Here is a 25040-nt window from a genome sequence, read left to right as displayed (position 1 = left end):
ATTTGATGCCTCTTAAATACTTCCTTCCTCCTAGCCTATCCTCATAGGGTTGTCTAGGAATACGGAACTTCCACTGCCTACCACCAGTCATAACTGGGAGGTCGAGGACAATCTGCAAAAATATTAGTTATGTTACATGATGAAACCTAACATGAAATTTAAATCTGTAAATATTCCAAAAAGTCGCCTCGACTTCATTTGAGTGTTAATATTTTCTGGTCCTTCTGGATCATTGATTTCAACTCATTTAGATTTGATGATTTTGAAGATTGAATACTGCTTAAGCCAGTGCCAGAAGGCGTGGGTAGTGTTGCATTTTCCATTACTGCTCATAAACAGATTAAATCAAACCGAGTCTGCAATTTTCACTGTTTGCCTTGTTCTCAGTGCTTCCGAGGGATCTACTTTCCAGATTTTATTTACTTCACAACAGAGGGTTTTAAGTGCTGTGTGGCTGCTGTAAAAAGTTGCCCCGACTTCATTTCAGTGTTGTTATATTTTCTAGTTCTTTGGGATCATTGATTTCAACTCATTTAGATTTGAAGATTTTGAAGATTGAATACTGCTTAAGTGGAGCTAGAGGGCGTGGACAGTGTTGCATTTTCCTTTACTGCTCATGAACAGACTCAATCAAACCGAGTCTGCAATTTTCACTGTTTGCCTTGTTCTCGGTGCTTCCGAGGGATCTACTTTCCAGATTTATGAAACTTACCAAAAGAAACAAAGTGAATTATTGGCAGCTTTTTGCATAGAAATAAAATTCCAGTTCCCTAAGCCAATGCATGGTACTTTGGCTAGAGAACCGGTTCTGAACAAATAAGTTCACTGTCTAGGGAACCGATTCTGCGGTTCTCTAGCCACAACGTTAACTGTTTTTATTGCTTTTTTTCCATATTTAGCAATAAATTGAGCGTGAATATAGGTGTATCCTAAAGTAGCAGGCTCATAACATGAACCCCGGGACGCCTGATTCATCATTGTATAGCCTATTTGCATTTAGACTGCACTGATCCAGAGTCTTTGCTCCAGGTACTTTAAGTTAGTCAATATGTGAGGCCCATACTTAGTTTAATCATATTTTATTAGCTCACCTGTCACATAGTGACAAGATGAGCTTTTGTGATCACCCGTCATCAGTCCGTCAACAATTTCTTGTCTGCACGATATTGGTTTCATTTATGATTTGATTTTAACCAAACTTGCACCCAACTTGTATCACCATAAGATCTTGGTTCCTTTCTTGAACTGGTCAGATCCCATTATAGGTTCCAGAGTTATGGCCCCTGAAAGGGCCAAAATTAGCTATTTTGACCTTGTCTGCACAATAGCAGCTTCATTTATGATTTAATTTAACCAAACTTGCACACAACTTGTATCACCATAAGATCTCAATTCCTTTTTATACGCCCGCAGGGTCGTATTATGTTATCGCCTCGGTGTCTGTCAGTCTGTGTCAGTGTGTGTTGGTAAGCCATTTCCCTTCTGCTTTGTAACTCTTGAACCCCTTGATGGATTTCAGAGAAACCTGACGCAAATGTTCACCTCATTGATACGACGTGCAGAGCGCATGTTTCGGATGGCTCACTTCAATGTCAAGGTCACACTTAGGGGTCAAAGGTCATATGACTTTGTTTTGTGTGAATATTGCTCTGCATTTGCGTTGCATTGCAGTGCTCTTGTTTTTATTTGGCAGATCCTTCTTTTGTTCGCTTACAATATTTTTTATGCCCCTGAAGGGAGGCATATTAGTTTTCAACTGTCCGTCCGTTCGTTCGTTAGTTAGTTCGTTTGTTCGTCACAACGTTAACTTTTTGCATGAAGGCACTTAACTCGCGAACCACTGCACCCAGGACATTCAAACTTCACATGCTGATAGTACTTATTGAGTACACCACCCCTACTGACTTTGGGGTCACCAGGTCAAAGGTCAAGGTCACAGGGGTCAAAGTTAATTTTTTGCATGAAGGCACTTTACTCGAGAAACACTGCACCCAGGACCTTCAAACTTCACATGCTGATAGTACTTATTGAGTACACCACTCCTACTGACCTTGGGGTCACCAGGTCAAAGGTCAAGGTCACAGGGGCCCATGTTAACTTTTTGCATGAAAGCACTTTACTCGCGAACTACTGCACCCAGGACCTTCAAACTTAACATGCTGATAGTACTTATTTAGTACACCACCCCTACTGACTTTTGGGTCACCAGGTCAAAGGTCAAGGTCACAGGGGCCAACATTAACTTTTTGCATGAAGGCACTTTACTCGCGAACCACTTCACCCAGGACCTTCAAACTTCACTTGCTGATAGTACTTATTGAGTACACCACTCCTACTGACCTTGGGGTCACCAGGTCAAAGGTCAAGGTCACAGGGGCCAACGTTAACTTTTTGCATGAAAGCACTTTACTCGCGAACCACTTCACCCAGGACCTTCAAACTTCACATGCTGATAGTACTTACTGAGTACACCACCCCTACTGACTTTGGGTTCACCAGGTCAAAGGTCACGGTCACAGGGGCCAACGTTAACTTTTTGCATGATAGCACTTTACTCGCGAACCACTTCACCCAGGACCTTCAAACTTCACATGCTGATAGTACTTATTGAGTAAACGACCCCTACTGACTTTGGGGTCACCAGTTCAAAAGTCAAGGTCACCAAGTCAAAGGTCAAGGTGCTGCGGGGGCATTTGTCACCATTAGTGACAGCTCTTGTTTTTAATTACTTCCCTTTTATGTTACTATAAATAGCTTATTTAGTAACTTTTTTATTATTGGCCGTAGGGGAAAACCGAGACCACTTTTCTGTGGTACAACATGGATGGTACCTCTAATTTTTAGGTGTATTTTGACATATCTGTACCTTGTAAGAATGTTTTATTTTGTTTTTGGTTAAAGCAATGGTACTCAGGTGAGCGATATAGAGCCATCATGGCCCTCTTGTTGCTTTCCCATACAAATACAATACAAATTTACAAGACATGCATACAAAAAAAAAAAACGAACTAAATGTAAGAATATTATAAATTTATGCATGGATATACAGATTACATATAAATGCAAAAGGGTTGGGCCACAAGTTTTAACAACATTAGCGGGCTGGCCCTTCCCATACTCTACTATGGACTTGAAATAGTTGCTGTTAACTGAAGCAGATTCTTTCACTTCCAGTTACAACCAGTGATGCCGCTCGGCTTCCTACCATATGTGCATGAGGCTGTGATAGATACTAGATAAGAAAATTTTGACTATGTTCTATAATGTATGTCTCCAACAAGAAAATGCTGTTGAAAATCGTTTGGCTAAGAGGCAAATATTAGTTAAATCCTCTAATAGTAACAGTTGGTTTGTACAAGTAAAGAAAATCCTGTGGAAATAAGAGTTGCCTGAAGCTGAAGATCTATTGTTATCTCAGTTCAAACCCAAAGTATTGAAAAGTCAATAAAAGCGTCCAGCGTCTATGGTAAATTGATTTCAAGAACAGCTGCAACACACAAATCGCTGAAGTGTATGAACTGTCAGTTTACACCGGGAAAACCGCACCCGCTCCTGCGCATACCTGTCAAATCTGCACGATGTCAAAACAGAATCTCTGTACAGCTGAAACTTTGATATTGTATTTTACAAACTTTCAGACAAGTTGAAGATAAAACTTATGTTAGACTGTACTAATTTTATATCTTCTGGTCTTGTAAACAATGCAAGAACTTGAGTTCCTGTGTAGAAGGTACATTCATAATATACATTGTGCTAGATTTAAATCCTTGCCCAATACAAATAGGAAATCTGGTAGAAAAGCTAGGGGTCCTGTTAACAAATAATTGTTAAGTAAAAAAGAATTAATGAGCAGAATAGGCTATTTGAACTGATAAACATACAGATAACTCGCCAATAGCGGGTCACTATCAACACTTTTAGCATGTGGCGAAGAATGTTTAGACTTTCATGATATCTAAACTTACTAACACTTAAAACTATTGCTCACATTCATTTAAATGTTTGATTTATTTGAATCTATTATATCTGAAGTTATGATGAAATATTTAAACCTGTCCGATTCACCAATAGGGGGTCACTTTTGCCAATAGGGGGTCACCTAGTTTATCATATTTTCTGTCCATTTAATATGGTCTTTTTTCTAACAAAACATGACTGTGGTATTGGAAATATACATTTCAAGGCAGAATATAATGAGAATCAGTATGTTTACATTTCAAACAGGAGATACTAGGTAAAAGGAATAGAGCGCTAGTTTTCACAGTTGTATTTCTAAGCATAATTAGCACCAACTATATCTAAAACTAAAATCAAAATATTGATGCACAGAACCTTATTCATTTATCTAAATTTGCCAGTTCAAACCATTATTACATCAAATCAACCATTGATTTGTATTTTTAAGCAGAATAAATCTTTTGATTATCCCTGATATAGGTGATTCTTTATTGGCTAAATGGCTGCCTCTGCTTGATGGCACTTTTTTTCGTCAAAGTCAATCTAAAATTCATAATCATATTACTCCTATGAAAGTGTGTGTTTCACTCTTCAAAATGGTACCAAATTTGTGTGGTTTTATCTAAGAAACTGTGAGGTATGCTCAAAAATATCCTACTTCGAAGAATCCAAGAGTGCTAAAATCCAAGTCAGGAAACATGGTTGCAAGAGTTATCTACTAATGGAACTCAAACTCATTAGATTAGATCCATCTTCTTTTGTCTAATAATTTCCAAATGATAAGTTTATATAACTGGATACTTAAACATTGTATACTCTAATATGTATAAGAGAGATTCACATTTTATTTTCAAGTGACCTGCTATTGGCAGTGATTCTCTATTGGCGAGTTGACTGTATATATGTGATGTAAATAGCATCGTGTGTAAATAAGCTTGGTGGTGGTATTGCCAAGTAGATAGATATTGGGTGGTCAGATTATTATTAACCACGTCTATGACGGTTCTTCCAGAAGGGAGGTCTTGATAACAACAAAAACATTGTGATTACAGTAATTCAAGTGCGGGAGGTCTTGTGTTCGATCCTTGGCCGCGACATACCAAAGACATGAAAAATATTGTCATGATACAGTGACTCCATAGCTTGCATTAACAAAAGGCAAGGATAACCTCATGGCGATGGATACAATGGCATAATCTATGAAAATGCCATAATCATATTGTCATTTCAACTAAATAAGATAGAAATTCTTTAAAATATAGACAGGGTACAGCTATAACTGAACGCTCTTATCCATGATTATAATTGATGAACTAGACACCCGGGGTGCGAGTTATGAACACTGTTGTTACCGTAAACAAAATAATTATACATTATTTCCATATCCCTTACGGAAATATTATAGTTTGCCGCGAACAGTTAATGTAGCAATAACCTCAGAAGGATAACTTTTTCAGACCCATGATTCAGTATTTCAAACAAATGTGTCCACACAAAAAAAATTCTTGTATGCATAGATAGTATTTATAAATACTGTATGATTTTTAAACATAAAAGTGTGCAGATTGGAAATTATACACTGTTTACCAATGTGAAAGTACCATGTATTTGAATGGGGGCTAAAATTTCAGTTTATTATTTTATTGAATGGCTTCGTAATCTCTCTTAAGAAACTAAAGAAATCTTCCTTTGTAATACGGTAGTTGAATAAGTCATATATTAAATTAATAAACCAAATACATGTAGCAGGAAAAATGTAATAAGCTGTGGACACTGCACAAAAAACCTGAAAACTTGTTACATGTCAAAATCTAGGACATGACTGACACCCTATAAAACTTGATCAGTAAATTTTATGTTAAAAAAAAACACAATTGATTGCTTTGTCATTCATACACATACATATAAGACTCTCATCTGGTATTCAAATCTAACCAAAATATGGTGGATGCGGCTGCTATCAATTTATCCTATACTATATGTCCTAAAGCACTCTAAGAAATTTTCCCAATACACAAAAAGTGATATTGAAAGTTCCTATTAATGCAGAAGTTTGATACCGTCATGTGCCCATGTTGACATAGTGAGAAATATGCAGACTAGGGCACAGACCCAGGCTAGCTCAGCCAGACTGGGGTTCAATCCTGTCTATCTCAGCTTGACTGATTCTCAAACCCAGGCTCTCTCAGCCAGCTTGTAGTTCAAACTGAGCTATCTTAGCCTGACTGATGCTCAAACCCAGGCTCTCTCAGCCAGCTTGTAGTTCAAACTGAGCTATCTCAGCCTGACTGATGCTCAAACCCAGGCTCTCTCTGCCAGCTTGTAGTTCAAACTGAGCTATCTCAGCTTGACTTATGCTCAAACCCAGTCTCTCTCAGCCAGCTTGTAGTTCAAACTGAGCTATCTCAGCCTGACTGATGCTCAAACCCAGGCTCTCTCAGCCAGCTTGTAGTTCAAACTGAGCTATCTCAGCCTGACTGATGCTCAAACCCAGGCTCTCTCAGCCAGCTTGTAGTTCAAACTGAGCTGTCTCACCCTGACTGATGCTCAACTCTCAGCCAGATTTGGGTTTAAACTGAGCTATCTCAGCCTGACTGATGCCAGACTTGGGTTTAAACTGAGCCTGACTGATGCTCAACTCTTTCAGCCAGACTTGGGTTAAAACAGAGCTTTCTCAATCTTACTGATGCTCAACTCTCTCAGCCAGACTTGGGTTTAAACTGAGCTATCTCAGCCTGACTGATGCTAAACCAGGTTCTCTCAGCCAGCCTGATGCTCAAATCCAGGCTCTCTCAGCCTTACTGGTGCTCAAACCCAGGCTCTCTCACGAGGTTGAGGTTAAAACTGAGCTATCTCATCCTAACTACTAGTATAGCTCAAACACAGGCTCTTTCAGCCAGCCTGATGTTCAAACAGAGCTATCTCGGTCTGACGGGTGCTGAAACCAAGGCTATCTCGTCCTTACTGGAACTCAAACAAAGGCTCTCTATGCCAGACTGGGGTTCAAACTGAACTATCTCAGCCTGTCTGGAGCTCAAACCCAGTCCCATTCAGCCAGATAGGGCTTTAAAACCAGGATATCTAGCCTTACTGTTGCTCAAACCCAAGCTCTCTCAGCCTGACAGGTTGCCTGACTGGTGCTCAAACCCAGGCTCTCTTAGCCAGAGTGGGACTCAATCCCTGGCTTTCTCAATGCCAGTTTGATGCAATATTAACTGAATAAAAGTACTCATTAAAATGGGTCAACAGTGTTGTTGTACTTATAGAATAGACTGGCCCGGTTTATAGGTTGGTCCGGGCTATGGATATGCGATATGTATTGTATTTTGTCATTATTTTTTAGCATGGATCCCCTTCAGTTTGGAACCGTCCATGTTTACAAATACATTTGTTTACATTTGTTTATTAGTCCCCTACTGGTTGAAAACCAGTTTCGGGGACTATAGGAATTTGCTTTTCCGTCCGTCCGTCCGCAATTTTGTGTCTGGTCCATAACTCTGTCATTCATGAAGGGATTTAAAAAAAAATGTTACTTGGCACAAATGTTTCCCATGATGAGACCACATGTTATGCGCAAAAACCAAAGGTCTAGGTTTACAATTGGAGGTCAAAAGTCAACAGGGCTTTTTTCCTGTCCGGATAACTTTGCCATCCATAAAGGGATTTTAATATTACTTGGCACAAAATTAATGTACCTCATAATAAGACAATATGTCATGCACAACTTTCAGACCCCTAGCTCAAAGGTCAAGGTCACACTTGGCAGTCAAATGTTTACATGGCATGAACAGGGTCTATTTCGTGTCCGGTCCATTACTCTGTCATTCATTAATGGATTTGAATATTACTTGGCACAAATATTCCCCATGATGAGACAATTTGTCATGTGCAAAACCTGGACATCTTGCTTAAAGGTCAAGGTTACAGTTGACAGTCAAAGGTCAACAAGTTTTTTTTCCTGTCTGATCCATAACTCTATCATCCATCAAGGGATTACAATATCACTTAGCATAAATGTTCCCAATGGTGAGATGACTTGTCATACGCAACACCCAGAACCCTAGCTTAAAGGTCAAGGTCACACTTGGAGATCAAAGGTCAATAGGAATTTTTTCCTGTCCGGTTTATAACTTTGTCGTGCAAAACAGGATTTAAATATCAGTTGGCACAAATACTCCCCTGGATGAGAGAGTGTGTCATGCGCAAAACCCGGGCCCTTAGCTGAAAAGTCAAGGTCACACTTGGAAGTGAAAGGCCAAATGGGCTTTTTTCCTGTCTAGTCTGTAACTCAACAAGCTTTCAAGGGATTTTAATATTAATTGGCACAAATATTCACCACCATGAGATAGAGTGCTATACGCAAGAACCAGGTCCCTAGGTATAAGGTCAGGGTCACAGAGGCCAAAGGTCAGATACAAGAATGACTTTGTTTGGAGCATTTTGTCTTCAGACATGGAGGAATTTTGATGTAACTTCTCACAAATGTTCACCACCATGAGGCACCCTTGTTTTTAGAATTACTTCCCTTTGTTATTACTATGAATAGCATATATTGTAACTTTTTTATTACTGGCCTTAGGGAAAAATCGAGACCACTTTTCTGTGGTACAGCATGTAGACCTATCTCTACCTGGTAAAAAGTTTATGTAGACTTATATATATATATATATATTATATATATATATTCCCTTCCGTAAATCTGGGCAGATTCTTTTCAATTCCAGTACCATTAGTCTGCCCACTTTTACGGGTATATCTGCCCACTTTTAAGGTCTCTACGGAATGAATCTAAAGATTAAACATATATCTGCCCACTTCTGCGGTATAGTAAAAAAAAAAATATATATATATATATATTACTTTTTAGGATTAGCTTCCCTTTGTTGTTACTATAAATAACAGTAGAGAAAATTAGGTGCCTTCCAGTAGGGGACTTTGTATGGCAATACTTCATTCACTTGTTTTATGAGGAGTACAGCTTACACTTGTTCTCCTCAAATTGTAACAAACCTCAGTTTTGCTTTTACAGGAACTGTAGAAGTAGAAGTTGCTCGGGAGAATGAGGTAAAGATTGGTATAACACAAGAATTGTCTACAGCGCTTAAGATGGTGCAGAAAGAGAATGTTGGAACAGAAGATCAGACTGTTTATAGGTATTATGTTACTTATTGTGTAAAACCTGTATATTGTTAGGAATAACATAAGGTAGTTCTCTTTTTTTTTTGTGCCCCCTCCCTTTCCCTCACCTCATCACCACCCACCTATATTCCAAGTTTAAAGTCAATAACGAAAATAGTTTTGAAGCTCTGGATACAAAATATGAAGGACAAAGTTGAATTCAATATGTGACCTTAACCTTTGACGAATGGACAAGTTCATACCCTTTGAACATCGTGTCATCGCCAGCTACCTATATTCCAAGTTTTAAGTCAATACCTTGAATGGTCGAGTTATGCTCCAGACAAGAAATAGGACTGATGGACTGACAGACGTGCAGTCACATAATTCATCCATTTTTCCAAAACGGGTGTTTATTGGTCTAGGGTAGGGGGTTGGGTTGGGAAGTTTGTGGGGATTGCATGGTAGACACTGCTGGCCCCTCACCTATAAATCGAGACCACTTTTCAACATGCATGTTCATCCAATTTTTAGGTGTATTTTGACCTATCTCTACCCATTAAAGAGTTTTCTGCAGACTAATATTATAGTGAACCTTTTTTTCAGGATTAACTTTTCTTTGTTGTTACTATAAATAACTTATATTATAACTTTTTAGCTCACCTGTCACATAGTGACAAGGTGAGCTTTTGTGATCATCCGTCGTCCGTCGTCAGTCCGTCCGTGCGTGCATGCGTCAACAATTTCGTGTCTGCACGATAGTGGTTTCATTTATGATTTTATTTTAACCAAACTTGCACACAACTTGTATCACCATAAGATCTTGGTTCCTTTCTTGAACTGGCCAGGTCCCTTTATGGGTTCCAGAGTTATGGCCCCTGAAAGGGCTATAATTAGCTATTTTGACCTTGTCTGCACAATAGCAGCTTTATTTTTGATCAAAAACTAGGTCACCAGGTCAAATCAAAGGAAAAGCTTGTTAACACTCTAGAGGTCACAATTTTGGACCAGTCTTGATGAAACTTGGTCAGAATGTTACCCTCAATAAAATCTTGGACGAGTTCGCTATTGGGTCATCTGGGTTCATAAACTAGGTCACCAGGTCAGATCAAAGGAAAAGCTTGTTAACACTCTAGAGGTCACAATTTTGGTCCAATCTTAATGAAACTTGATGAGAATGTTACCCTCAGTAAAATCTTGGACAAGTTCGATATTGGGTCATCTGAGGTTAAAAACTATGTCACCAGGTCAAATCAAAGGAAAAGCTTGTTAACACTCTAGAGGTCACAGTTTTGGCCAAATTTTAATAAAAATTGGTCAGAATGTTACCCTTAATAAAATCTTGGACGAGTTCGATACTGGGTCACCAGGTCAAATCAAAGGTTAATCTTGTTAACACTAGAGGCCACATTTAAGACTGTATCTTCATGAAACCTGGTAAAAATGTTAATCTTGATGATCTCAAGGTCCAGTTTGAATCTGGGTCATGTAGGGTAAAAAACTAGGTCACCAGGTCAAATCAAAGGAAAAGCTAGTTTTCACTGAAGAGGCCACATTTATGATCAAATCTTAATGAAACCGGGTCAGAATGTTAATCTTGATGATCTATAGGTCACTTTCAAATCTGGGTCAGGTAGGGTAAAAAAACTAGGTCACCAGGTCAAATCAAAGGAAAAGCTTGATAACACTCTAGAGGCCACATTTATGACTGTATCTTCATGAAACTTGGTCAGAATGTTAATCTTGATGATCTTTAGGTCGTGTTCAAATCTGGGTCATGTGGGATCAAAAACTAAGTCACCGGGTCAAATCAAAGGAAAAGCTTGTTAACACTCTAGAGGCCACATTTATGACTGTATCTTCATGAAACTTAGAATGTTAATCTTGATGATCTTTAGGTCAAGTTCGAATCTGGGTCATGTGGAGTCAAAAACTAGGTCACCGGGTCAAATCAAAGGAAAAGCTAGTTAACACTTTAGAGGCCACATTTATGACCATATCTTAATGAAACTTGGTCAGAATGTTAATCTTGATGATCTTTAGGTCAGTAGGTCAGGTGAATGATACAGGGCCTTCATGGTGCTCTTGTTTCTCCATTAAACTAATAAACTCAATAGAGATATTGTAACAAAAAGAAAGATTTTGAAAAAGAATGGACCATGGTTAAGAGTATAATTTATTCCAGTAAATTTTATTGATCCTCTTTCTAACATCAGAAATGTATTTTCTCTTTAACCGATATCCATCTTATGGATAGCTATATATGGGCTTTTCTGTCTAAAGAAGAAAACACTGAAATCATATGGGTTATGTTGTTACCTTTTTAGCTCGACAATACGAAGTATATGGAGAGCTATCCTACTCATTCCGGCGTCTTTCCACGTCCCCACCTTGGTTAAAGTTTTTTTACACTCTCTCTTTTTTAGCTCATCTGATTTTTTTTAAAAAAATGATGAGTTATTGTCATCACTTGAGCGGTTGTCGGCGTCGGCGTCGGCGTCTGCGTCGGCGTTGCCTGGTTAAGTTTTATGTTTAGGTCAGCTTTTCTCCTAAACTATCAAAGCTATTGCTTTGAAACTTGGAATACTTGTTCACCATCATAAGCTGACCCTGTATAGCAAGAAACATAACTCCATCTTGCTTTTTGCAAGATTTATGGCCCCTTTTGGACTTAGAAAATATCAGATTTCTTGGTTAAGTTTTATGTTTAGGTCAACTTTTCTCCTAAACTATCAAAGCTATTGCTTTGAAACTTGGAATACTTGTTCACCATCATAAGCAGACCCTGTACATCAAGAAAGATAACTCCATCTTGCTTTTTGCAAGAATTATTGCCCCTTTTGGACTTAGAAAATCAGTTTTCTTGGTTAAGTTTTATGTTTAGGTCAGCTTTTATCCTAAACTATCAAAGCTGTTGCTTTAAAACTTGCAACACTTGTTCACCATCATAAGCTGACCCTGTACAGCAAGAAACATAACTCCATCCTGCTTTTTGCAAGATTTATGGCCCTTTGGATTAGTAAATCGATTTCTTGGTTGTTTTATGTTTAGGTCAATTTTTCCTTAAAAATTTTAAAGTTTTCTTTGAAACTTGGGGGTATATTAGGAAAAGGTTTAAAGGGAGGTCAGGGAAAATTAAAAAGGGCGCCCGGGCTTTTTTCTCATAAAATTTTTTTAAAATTTTAAAATCAATAGAGAATTTGGGTACAAAAGAAAGATTTTAAGGAAGGGGGCCCCTGGTGGTAAATTATTAAAAGAATTTTTTGTCCCCTTTCTTTTTCAGAAGGGGGGGATTTTTTTTCTTTAAAAATTTTTACCACCTTAAAGGGGGGTTAATAAAGGGTTTATTGGTCAAAAAATTAAGGAAAAAACTTTTTGGAAAATTTTTTTTGGGGGTTTTTGTTTTTTTTTTTAGCTCACTTTTTTTGGAAAAAAAATGAGGTTTTTCTCATTTCGGCGGTTTTTCTTTGGCACCTTGTTAAAAGTTTTTTTTAAATCCTTTTTTTTCCAAAACTTTAAAGTATTGCTTTAATTTTAAATTGTTACCCCAAATCAATTTTAAAAAACTAACCCCCCTTTTTTCAGGCCCAAAAAAACATTTAAAACCCCTTTTTCCTTTTGGTTTTTTTTCAAATTTTTGGGCCCCCCCTTTTTGGGCCTGGGAATTTTTGAAAAATTTTATTTTTTTTAAAATTTTTTTAAAATTGTTTAAATCAATTTTTTTCCCAAAAAAAATCGGGTAAAATTTTTTTTAAATTACGGTGGGGCTTTTTTTGCGATTTTTAAAAAAAGAACCCGAAAAACCAAGGGGATTTAGGAAAACCCCAAAAAAATTTTAAAAAGGGTTCAAAAAAAATTTAAATTCCAAAGGGGCCTTAAAGGAAAACCCGCCAAATGGTTACTTAAGCCCTTTTCCGCCTCCAATTTACCCCAAAACCTTTTCTTTCCTTTTTTTTTTTTTATTTTTTCCCCCTTTTCCCCCCTTTTAACCCTTTTTTTTAAATTTTTAGGGTGATTATTCTTATTACTTTTTAATAGCTGATAATATGTTAAAGTTTGTTAATTATTTCAAAAAAAAGAAAGTAAAAGAATTTTAAAAAAGGGGGTTTGTGAAAAAATTGTCCCCCAAATTTCCTTTGTTTTAAAAACAAATTGTGTAAAAATTAGGTTGTTGAGAAGGGGACAAAGGATGATATGGTCATCCCCTCAGGCAACCACGCGCTTGCTTGTTTGACACATACAAAGGGGAAATCGGGGGGAAATGCTTTCCAAAAAACCTTTTTTAAAAAAAAACGTTTTCATGTTATTTTATAATTTAATATACCCCCTGCCTTCTGATGTAAACCCAAAAACCTTTACCCCTTAGCAAAATTCTTTTTAAAAGCAGTATATTCTACATGAAATGTAGTGATTTCATTCAATAAACCCCCGTTACAGGGGGGTAGTATTCATTGCTAAAAACTTGCCCGTATTTTGGACTTTTTTTTTCGGATATGTCTGTATGTTATAAAAGGGGGAAACTTCCCGGGATTTAAAAAATTGTGATCCCCCGGGTTCGAAAAAAAAAAATAGCGAAAATTAAAAAACCGCGAATAATAGGGGATTTAAGTATAAAAAAGTATCATTTAAAAATTAAAAACCTTTTTTTCCCATCAAAAGTGACTTGAACAGCAAAAAAAAACAAAAAACTCCACCCTCCCCTTTTTGAAGATTATGGCCCTTTTGGGGATTAGAAAATTTTAGATTTCTTGTTTTAAGTTTTGCTTTTAGGAAAAATTTTTCCCCTTAAACGGTAAAAAGTTTGTTTTTAAAAAACTTGGAGCAGTTATTTCGCCTTTAAAAAAAGGGACCCTGCACAGTAAATACCTAACTCACATTGTTTTTTGCAAGAATTATGCCCCTTTTGGATTAGAAAAATTGGGTATGACAATATTTCTATTATACGAGACAAAAAAAATCAGAAAAGGTTTGCATTGCAAGGCAGTGCTTTTTTTTATAAAGTTTTTAACTTCCCTTTTTGTTTTTAAAAAAAATTTATTTAAAACTTTTTAGCTCACCTAGCAAAAAGTGCTCAAGGTGGTTTTTTTGTGATCCCCCCTGTGTCCGTGGGGTCCCGTCGTCTCAAAAAAAAATTGGACTGTTAAACTTAGGGTCAAAATTTTTGCCCAATTTTATAAAAAAAACTTGGTAAATGTTCCCCTCAAAAAAAAATCTTGGATAAATTTGATTTATTGGGTTATTGGGTTTTCAAAAACTAGGTCCCCCGGTAAAAGTCAAAGGAAAAGCTTGTTAAAACCATTTAGAGGTAAAATTTTTTGGCCCAATTCTTAATAAAAAAACTTGGTCAAAAATGTTACCTTTCAAAAAAAAATTGGTGATTTTTGATTTTGGGTCATCTGGGGTCAAAACTAGGTCACCGGGTTTAAAATAGAAAAAAAAGGGTCTTTAAAAACCACTCTAGAAGTTGCAATTTTGGCCCTTTTTAATGAAACTTGGTCAAAATGTTCCCCCCCTCAAAATTTTTTTCTTGGATGAGTTTGTTTTTGGGTTTTATTGGGGTCAAAAAAACAAGGTCACAGGTCAAATCAAAGGGAAAAAAAAACTTGTTAACGTATAGAGCCCAATTTAAAAAATATATCTTCATTGTTTTTTTGGTCAGAAAGTTACTCTGATGATTTTAGGCAAATTTGAATCTGGGTCAGTAGGGTCAAAAAAATAGGTCACCAGGTCAAATTAAAAGGAAAAAGTAGTTCACTCTAGGGTCAATTTTATGACCCCTATCTTAAGGAAAAATTGGTAAAAAGGTTAATCTTGATGATCTATAGGTCAAGATCAAACTGGGTGGTGGGGTCAAAAAAAAAAGGTCACCGGTCAAATCAAAAGGGGAAAAAGTTTTTAACCTTAGAGGCCCCATTTTTTGTTTTATCTTATGAAAAATGAATGTTAATCTTGATGATCTTAGGTCAAGTTTGAAAACTGGGTATGTTGGGTCAAAAAAATAGGTCCTAGGGGCAAAATTAAAGGAAAAAAATAGTTAACACTTTTTAAAAAAAACCACATTTATGGGCCATATTTTTTAATGAAACTTCTTGATGATCTTTGGTCAATAGGGGGCAGGTGGGGGCGGGGTACGGGCCTTCATGGCCTTTGTTTTATAATTGGGGCCCAGGGAAAAAAACCAAAGACCATTTTTGTGGTACAAAAAATGATGTTACTTTGAAATTTTTTTGGTGTATTTTAAATGCTGCATTTTTCATTACGGGCTTAGCCCAACAATGCCTGTTGTCATGATTTGAGAGGGAAATATTGTGAGCGTGGGGGTCGTGGGATTGAATCATGGTGATGTTGGGGGAACTTGATGGAATCGTGTTGATTGTAAGGACCGTGACAATATTTTTGACAGTCAAACATTTTTCCAAGATTATCCTGATTTATAGTTAATTCTTGAGAGAACGTAATAGAATGTGGAAATTGTAGTAGAGCGTAGTACAGCTCAGCAGACCTTAATGTAGTGCATCAGACCTTGCTGCTCCATCGTAGGGGATTTTGGTGAAATTGGGGGAAACACAATTTTTAAGTTCCACACGATTTTCATCCGTTGTTTCTCCCCACACTATCACTCTCCACTACAATTGTCGATTTTATTGGAGTTTATCCCCAGTTTTAATTTCATGTTGCCCAAACACCCTTCCCCGTTACAATCTCAGGGTTGGGCCCCCCATCCCTGTGAGCCTGTGACGTTCCGGGAAAATTTTTGGCGGGTTTCCCAAAATTTTGGGCCTCAGCTCTGCAAAATTCTGGCGTTTTTTGGGGCACCCCGGAAAGCGTAGAAAAAAACAAAATTCTACAATAAAAAAGTGGAAACTCCCCCTTTTTTTTTTAATATGGGGGCCAAGTGTAAATGCAGCATTTGGTATCTCTAATGGTAAGGAGTTTTTTTGTGAACTTAGAAAAACAAGAGATTTCTTGTGGACTTACTTTGAGAGCAGGAATTTTGAGATAAGCGAGTTTGAAATATCGAGTTTCAGCTGTACTTTTTAACAAGTTTTTGTCACGAATGGTCACATGGATCTTCACCAAACTTGTTCTGTAGCATTATAATAAGGACCTCTCCAAAACTTGTTTGAATGGGGGTACACAGTCACCTTTCAAGGGCAACTAGAGCTAACTATAGAAATACCTTTAAGCTATTTCTTCTCATGAAAGGCTGGATGCATCATCATCAAACTAGTATGTAGCATCATTATAAGTTCCTCTCCTAATTTTATCTAAATGGGGGCTCATGGCCCCTTTTAGGGGCCACAAGAGGTAAAAATAGAACCAATATTAGAAACCATCCAAAATACTCTCATCCTGCTTGAATTGCCTGTGTGTGCCTGTTTTTCCACTCAATTTTAAAGGCCTAAAGTGTTTGTATTGTTTGTCATTTGGCACACTAATTTATGTTATCAACTTCTGCTGCCTCTTGAAATTTCAACATCTGGTGCATATTATGGTCCTATTTTAAAGTTTTCAAACACTCTTTAGTGTATTTAAGCTCTGAAACTCGGTTAAGTGATTTAGGGGCAGTATGACCCTCTTGATTTGTTTTAACTTATGAAATTGCTTTACAGAAAAATTCAGCACTCAAACCTTCATGTATTCTGTGCAAGTAACTTAAATGAAGATTGATCAGTTATGAATTTTGGTGGTCCAGAGGATCTGTCAGCTTTCAGGATTTATGTTTTTCATGAAAATCACGTCAGGGGGGTGGGGTTTGTGCTTTGGTGGTGTGTGGGGAGTAGCACTTACGTGTCAAAATCCTGCCAGCTATTTGTTGTGTGTAGATATGTATTCCTAAAAAATAGTTAAAAAATCAATGATGAATATTTCTTAATATACAGTAATATATAATATGATTCACTACTACAAAACATTTCCTCTTCCTGGCTACATTTGCTTCAGCTTGGGGATTGCCATGTTTACACTTGATTACTATGTATCTAAAACTTTTTATTGCAGCACAGACACAGCTAATAATGTATGTAGCTGTATTGAAGCTATATTTCTACATGGACTCAAATCTAAGGCAGTCACAAAGGTACAGTTTATTCCCTTAATTTAACTTTGTCACCTAACTAGATCCAGTCAGAACACGACCCAACTTACATTTCAAATTCAATTTGTAATTTGTGAATGGAGCACTTGGGTGACTGGATAAATATACATGGCTGATAAGTTCTGTCAACTAATACATCAATATTTATCATCATTAAAATTAATAATCATAATTCATATCATCAGCATAATACATTTGTATTCATAATTTCACATTCTACCAGTTACATAATATATAAATAATACTGTATATTATCTACTCTGTATTTTTAATCCCCCGCCTTGAGTGGTGATGGGGTTATAGGAATGGTGTCTGTGCGAAACACTTTTGTTGCTCTGTATCTCTAAACCCCTTAAAGGGATTTTTATCACCTCATCAGGAGTGCCGAACTCACGTGTCAGCAGATCGTGGCTCAAGGTCAGATCACAAATCAAGGTCAAAGGTTTGCGCTCTGTATCTCCTAAAACCCCTTGAAATGATTTTCTTGAAACTTGGGGTCAAATGATACTTATCAGATGAATGGCAGAACTCAGAGTCAACCATGTTGGCTCAAGGTCAAGGTCACATCTATTATAGGCGGAGAATGCTTTTTATCCTACCGTTTTGAAAACGGGACGTTATTATGGGAACGCCCCTGGCGGGGTGGGAGAGGGGGCGGCATCCACCGACCTTGTCCGGCGCATCTCTTCTACATGCATGGAGGGGCATTTTGATGAAATTGGCACAGTTGATCACATCATGAGACGGAGTGTTCATGCGCAAAGAACAGGTCCTAGTTTAGGTCCAGGTCACATAGAGGTTACGGTCAAATTCAATAGACGATTTGTCGGCGCATATCTTCACATGAATGGAGGGATTTTTGATGCAATTGGCCACAGTTGTTCAGCCTCATGAGACGGAGTGTCATGCGCAAGAAAACCCGGTCCTAGGTCTAGGTCAAGGTCACGAAGAGGTCAAAGGATACAAGAATGAAAAACTTTGTCGGAGGCATTTCTACTTCATGCATAGAGGATTTTGAAATCTTGTCCTCAAAGGTTCCCACCATGAGGCGGAGTGTCAGCCAAGATCCAGGTACCTAGGTCTAAGGTCAAGGACACACTTACTGAGACGGTGTCAAAGGATACAGAATGAAAACTTTGTCGGAGATTCTTTTTTCATGCTTGAGGGATTTTGATATAAACTTGTCACCAAAGTTCACCCAGTGGGCATGACATACGCAGGAACCAGGTCCTAGGTCTAAGGTCCAAGTAACTTAGAGGACAATGGCTGCAAGATAACAAACTTGTCTGGGCTATCATCTTGTGTCGCACCTAGCTCCAAAAGTATTTGACGTAGAGTCACAAAACTTTACAGGAATGTTGGTCAGCATGTGTAGTTGTGCACCTGGGATTTCGAGTCTGGATTCATTCAGTCGTGTAGGAGTTATGGCCCCTGACTTAGTTAAAAATTGGTCATTTTAATGTTGTGTCGCGCATAGCTCCAAAAGTATTTGACCTAGAGTCACCATGGACAAGTACCGTAAAAACTCGAATATATCATGCTAGTATGTATATTACGCACCCCCGATCTTGTATCAAAATCTTGGGAAAAATGCTTACATTGGAATGATAATTCCCATCCCTAGATTTGCCACTATAATGTCACCCTTTTCAATGGTGGAGTATTTAGACAATTTTCCACCAAAATGCCACCAAAATGGTGAAAAAATGAACAGGACAGTGGCAAACCTGTTTTCCACTAAATTCAACATTTTTCCACTTGTGTACACCTTTAGGTGGCAATAAGTGGAGTATTTAGACAGTTTTACACCATTATGCCACCATTATGGTGGAAAATTTGTTTGCCACTTAATTCCTTGGTGGCAGTAAGTGGAGTATTTAGACAAATTACCACTAAAATGCCACCATTATGGTGTAAAATCTATTTTCCACTAAACACCACTTATTTCCGCCAATACCCATGCAGAAATATTTTCCTGTTCTCAGGAAATCCCAGGATTATCCTGGGATATCCTTAGATTCTTTTAGCAAGGCTGCATAAAAGTCTTGAAGACAGGACTTTAACACTAAAAGACAGGACTTTTGATAGAAATTGTCCTGTTCTCAGGAAAAAGACAGGACTTTTGATAGAAATTGTCCTTTTCACAGGAAAAAGACAGGACTTTTGATAGAAATTGTCCTGTTCACAGGAAAAAGACAGGAATTTTTCTAAAAGATACAGATTGAAAGATGGTAATTAATTTGAAACATGATCTTGTAATGGTCTAGTAAGTTAATTACATCCTGGTGTTGAAGACCCATGTTTTGTATCATTAAGCACTTGTGTTGTGGTGTTGTTGGAGTAACAGAAATATATTCTATATTTGTGGTAAGTTAGCAAATTATTTCTGTATTAAACTTTTAGAAATAATACTAAATAAATACCTTCATTTAATGATTTTACAAAACAATACCAGTAAGTTATTTAGAAACGTATTTTTTCTTTAAAATCAATCAGAGCGTTAAAGAGTGAAATATGTTAGTACTGTTTAGATATCTGTACATGTTTGATCAAAGGCAGTTTCACTCTTAAAAGTAAACAGATCATAGAATGATAAGAGCTTTTTGCTCAATATGAAGCTCATAATTTGATGTTTCTAGACTAAATATTACACCTAATGTTTTTGCCATGTATGCACATAATTATTTGAACTGATAAATTGATATTTCTGCTATGACAGGTTGTATGTTTCAATGTACATGATGTATACTTTTTAACTAGAAAATATTTTTTAATATTTGGAAATGATAATCCTTAATTATTATTCCTACTGTAAATACAATTGAAATTTAACATTCATTCAATTGGTTAACTGTATTTCCCGCCAAAGAGAATTTCAAATCATGTTTACAAGGTATTCAATTGCATGTCCTGGAAACTTTCATGAAGACAGGACAATTGTCCTGAGATTTCCTGTCAACAGGAATTCCTGGGATTTCCTGAAGACAGGACAATTGTCCTGAGATTTCCTGACAACAGGAATTCCTGGGATTTCCTGAAGACAGGACAATTCTCCTGAAATTTCCCGACATCAGGAATTCCTAGGATTTTCTGAAGACAGGACAATTGTCCTGGGATATCCTGACTTCAAAAATTCTCAACACATTCCTGGGATTTCCTGAGAACAGGACAATATATACTTTTATTTCCCGACATCAGGAAATCCCAGGACATTCCTGGGATTTTCAGGATAGCAGGACAGCATAGGTTTCTTGGTGTTCTGGTGTCCTGTTTTTTTCCTGTTCACAGGAAAATCCTGGGATTGTCCCATTCCCATTTAACGGCGTGAAAAGTCCAAGGACTATCCCAGGAATTCCTGAGATATTTTCAGGACATTATCCCAGGATAGTCCTGGGACAATCCCAGGATTTCCTGTTCCTTTTTCGCACGGGTAGCCACCTAACAGGTGGCAGCAAGTGGACAAAATTTCACCAAAACGCCACTATGGTGGCAGTCCTATTTTCCACTAAATGCCACCAAATAGCTGGCAACAGGTGGAAAATACGTGGCAACTAGTGGAAATTGGCTGCACCTGCTGAATCTAAAAAAAATCAGTAGTAAGCAAAAATCAAATTGTATTAATATATTTTTTATTTTTATGCAAAAATCAAAGACCCTTCACAAGAAATCACAAAAGATCTGAACATGAGGATCAGGATGTTGTCAATGGAGTCTTATTTTTTCATATTCCAGGATGGCTTAAGTAGATGGCGAATGACTCTCCAAATTTCACTCCTTTGGATGTAAGGCCATTTTTCCAGCACACAATCTGTAACAACAAACCATACATCTATTAATAGATACGTTTTTCTAACATTCAGAATAATTTTGCAGAAAATTGTAAATTTCCTCTAGGAAATATGAAATCAAAAAACTAAACTAACTCACTGACAACAAACTCTACAAACTTAATCTATGACAAATAATATGCCACATCTTTATTAAAACTGTGAGAAGTTTCATCAAAATCTACATTGTAGAAAAATTTCTTTTCACTCAAAAGGTTACATTGTTTTGTGGGAATATATGCATCTTGAATCAATAAAAGTGCAATAACACTGCAAGAACTTGAGAATTGATTAAAGATGTGGAAGCACCATTGCTCTAAGGTGATTTACGCTTGTGTCAAATTTCATGAATATCTATCAATGGATTACTTGTTATGTAGGAATGTATGGATTGAAAAACAATTAAAGGGCAATAACTCTGGTTACTGAAGTAATCCTGACGGAAATTGCACGTGCAGTGCTGTCCTGTAGTGATCTACAGTTTTGTAAAGTTTCATGAAGATCCATCAATAGATACAGGAAAAATCCCTATTTTTTACCAAATCAAGGGGAAATACTTCTTTTACTAGGTAAATAATTGAGCAGTGTTAATGAGCTTATAATAATTACATGAGGTTAAGTGATTCTATCGACAAAGCTACTAAAATATTTTTCCAGTTACAAGCATTTTCAATTAATCTGACAGACATAAAAAAGAAAGGACAACTCCAAAAATAATATCCCTCTGCCTTTGGCAAAAGGTAATAATAGCACTTGGGTTTTTCATCACATTTATAATTAATATTTATCATATAATATGCCAGGAAATTCTATTAATTGGTGTATTTCTTTAAAAATTAAGGGTTATTTAAACATTAGCTTTTATAAAAACATATAATATTTACCTGATTCAGAATTATCTTGATATGTTTCTTTTATGCAGTAATAAGCTGTATGCTGCTCAGGTATATACAGTCAGGCAGGCAGATCATGTCACAAAGTTGCACTTTTTTTCACAGAAGGTACCTGGTATGAACAGATTAAAGTACATATTGTATCCTAAGTGCTAACCAATAATGTCAATAGTTACAAAATGATACAATTTTACAAGCAGTGTTATAAACATGATTGAGCTATATTCCAGAAATATATCTGGGATTTATCCATCTGCCAAACTTCATAAGACATATAAGGAGATTTGTTGATTTTAATTATAAGCAGTTTGTAAATGTTGTTTAAAATTCAAGTATTTGTTAAGAGTTAGTAATTAAGACAATGTTAAAGACAGTAATAATTTAAGAAAAAACAGTATAATATTGTTACCTCTCACAATGTGTTTCCATTTTCTCCCTGAGTGACTCATCAAGTGCCAGATTTCAAATTTTGGTATTACTACACAGATAAATTGATTCCACACATACACTTTTTTGGTCAGCTAAAGAAGGTGTCAAATACTTAAGTTGAAAAGCTCTTGTAAAAACATCCTTTTTATAGACACTTTAAAAGGCAAGAACTATTTCTTTGCATCTGACCTGATGTTTGCCTGCATATATAAATCTTAACTGACCCAAATTCCACCTGGGGTTGTTTCTATACATTAGTGTAGGAGCTTGTATTAATGGATCGCGATAATTTCATTTTAACGGTACTCCGTAAAATCCAAAAACAGGTAAAACAGGTGTGTTATCCGATAAGTGGTATTAATTTGTATATTGTAGTATTCTTAACTCTAAATACGATCCTTTATTAATTGCAAAACAGATTTGTAGTCTAGTGGATAGTGTGTCGGACATCTATTCTTTTTATGTTTGTATGGTGTAGGTTCGAGCCCTTCTTTTTTTAAAATGATTTTTACTTATTCTATTTTGCAGGTTTTGGCTTATATCATCTTTTGTATTTTTCTTTCATTCTTTTTATTTATGTATTTGTTTAATTATTATTGCAATGTATATAGATTCAATGTCTATTCTAATAAGAGATCCTTTGAAAAATTTCAATAGGTACTCGGTATAAGTGCACGAGAAAATCATGATATAAATAGTTTTACATGAATTCCTTCTCCAGGTAAAAAACATGTTGGAAAAATAAAAAAAAACGTAGCTCGTCCTGTATTCGAACCAGCACCGTTAGCTTACAAATCATACGTGTTAACCACTAGACCACGCCGCAACTTGCATTGGTTTTGCGATATAAGCTATTTGTCATATAATGTGTCCACCTGATTCCCTATTTCATTGTTATGGGTTAATCCGGTATTAGTAAATAAAGGCCACAGTTATCGCGTTTTGTTAATAACTTGATCTATCATTAATCTTATCTTTAACCAACTTTCACTCATGCAGAAATAATACACTGGAGACACATTCAGAAATGATCTTTTCAGATTCAGCTAGTACAGTCAATTTCCACTAGTTATCCCCCGACTTTCGTCGGAGGGGTATAGTTTTGGCGTTGTCCGTCTGTCCGTCCGTCTTTCCATCCGTCCGGAGCCATATCTAGGTTGGGAATATTTATTTAAAACTTCATATACATGTTCACCACTATGAGTTCTTGCGGCCCGTCAAGTTTCAGTCAGATTGCCCAAGTAACACCAGAGTTATGGCCCTTAGAAGTTTCTAGTATTAACTATATTGGGTACTATAAATATGGCAATTTCTGCATCATAACTTTTGATATATTTGACCTAGAACTATGAAACTTAAACAGAATATAATGTGGCTGTGTACATACAATTTCATTCGGATTTTTTTGTAAATTAAGAGTTATTGCCCTTTAATTGTATAAAAATCCACATATTTGTACATAACAAACTTACCATTTGGTAGAATTTCATTAAATTTCTTTCATTCTTTTCCCTGAACATTTATTATTTACATGTGAAGTTGTGTACCCACACCTGGTCACCCCCTTACCTTGATCACACACCTCCCCCGACACCCTCCCCCCCCCACCAAAAAAAAAAAAATTCCTTATTTTAGATTTTTTTCAAACAAACTTCATATACATGTTCACCACTATGAGGTTATGGAGCCCATCAAGTTTCAGACAGATTGCCCAAGTAACACCAGAGTTATGGCCCTTAGAAGTTTCTAGTGTTAACTATATAGGGTACTATAGATCTATTGATATGGCAATTTCTGCATCGTAACTTTTGATATATTTGACCTAGAACTATGAAACTTAAACAGAATTTAGAGCACTACAATGTGGTTGTGCACAGACAATTTTGTATGGATTTCTTATGTAACTTCAGAGTTATTATGTCTCCCCCAAGAGACATATTGTTTTTGCCCTGTCTGTCCGTCCGTATGTCACACTTCATTTCCGAGCAATAACTGGAGAACCGTTTGACCTAGAACCTTCAAACTTCATAGGGTTGTAGGGCTGCTGGAGTAGACGACCCCTATTGTTTTTGGGGTCACTCCCTCAAAGGTCAAGGTCACAGGGGCCCGAACATTGAAAACCATTTCCGATCAATAACTAGAGAACCACTTGACCCAGAATGTTGAAACTTCATAGGATGATTGTACATGCAAAGTAGATGACCCCTATCGATTTTGGGGTCACTCCATTAAAGGTCAAGGTCACAGGGGCCCGAACATTGAAAACCATTTCCGGTCAGTAACTTGAGAACCACTTGACCCAGAATGTTGAAACTTCATAGGATGATTGGTCATGAAGAGTAGATGACCCCTATTGATTTTGGGGTCAATCTGTCAAAGGTCAAGGTCACAGGGGCCTGAACATGGAAAACCATTTCCGATCAATAACTAGAGAACCACTTGACCCAGAATGTTGAAATTTCATAGGATGATTGGTCATGAAGAGTAGATGACCCCTATTGATTTTGGGGTCACTCTGTCAAAGGTCAAGGTCACAGGGGCCTGAACATGGAAAACCATTTCCGATCAATAACTAGAGAACCACTTGACCCAGAATGTTGAAACTTCATAGGATGATTGGTCATGCAGAGTAGATGACCCCTATCGATTTTGGGGTCACTCTGTCAAAGGTCAAGGTCACAGGGGCCTGAACATGGAAAACCATTTCCGGTCAGTAAC

General features: G+C 37.0%; 1 protein-coding gene across 10 annotated transcripts in view; it reads left to right on the top strand.

The window, feature by feature from the left end:
* Positions 1-25040, top strand: part of LOC123527417 (uncharacterized) — a 265494-nt gene that overhangs the window by 2084 nt on the left and 238370 nt on the right. For 7 of the 10 annotated variants that reach the window (XR_006681734.2, XM_045306853.2, XM_045306848.2 and 4 more), the window contains exons 2-3: positions 8987-9110; positions 17077-17155. Coding sequence is in view for 8 of the 10 variants with exons in the window: in XM_045306853.2 (XP_045162788.2) it covers positions 8987-9110; positions 17077-17155 (203 nt within the window). In the remaining 2 variants the exon portion in view is untranslated. Of the gene's footprint in view, positions 1-23; positions 167-8972; positions 9111-17076; positions 17156-25040 lie in introns of those variants that run through there. The other 3 variants (XM_045306851.2, XM_045306850.2, XM_045306854.2) reach the window with 3 other exon arrangements.

The sequence above is a fragment of the Mercenaria mercenaria genome, chromosome 14, assembly GCF_021730395.1.
Source record: "Mercenaria mercenaria strain notata chromosome 14, MADL_Memer_1, whole genome shotgun sequence".
Classification (NCBI taxonomy): Eukaryota; Metazoa; Mollusca; class Bivalvia; order Venerida; family Veneridae; genus Mercenaria; species Mercenaria mercenaria.
This window is presented reverse-complemented; position numbering and strand designations above follow the sequence as displayed.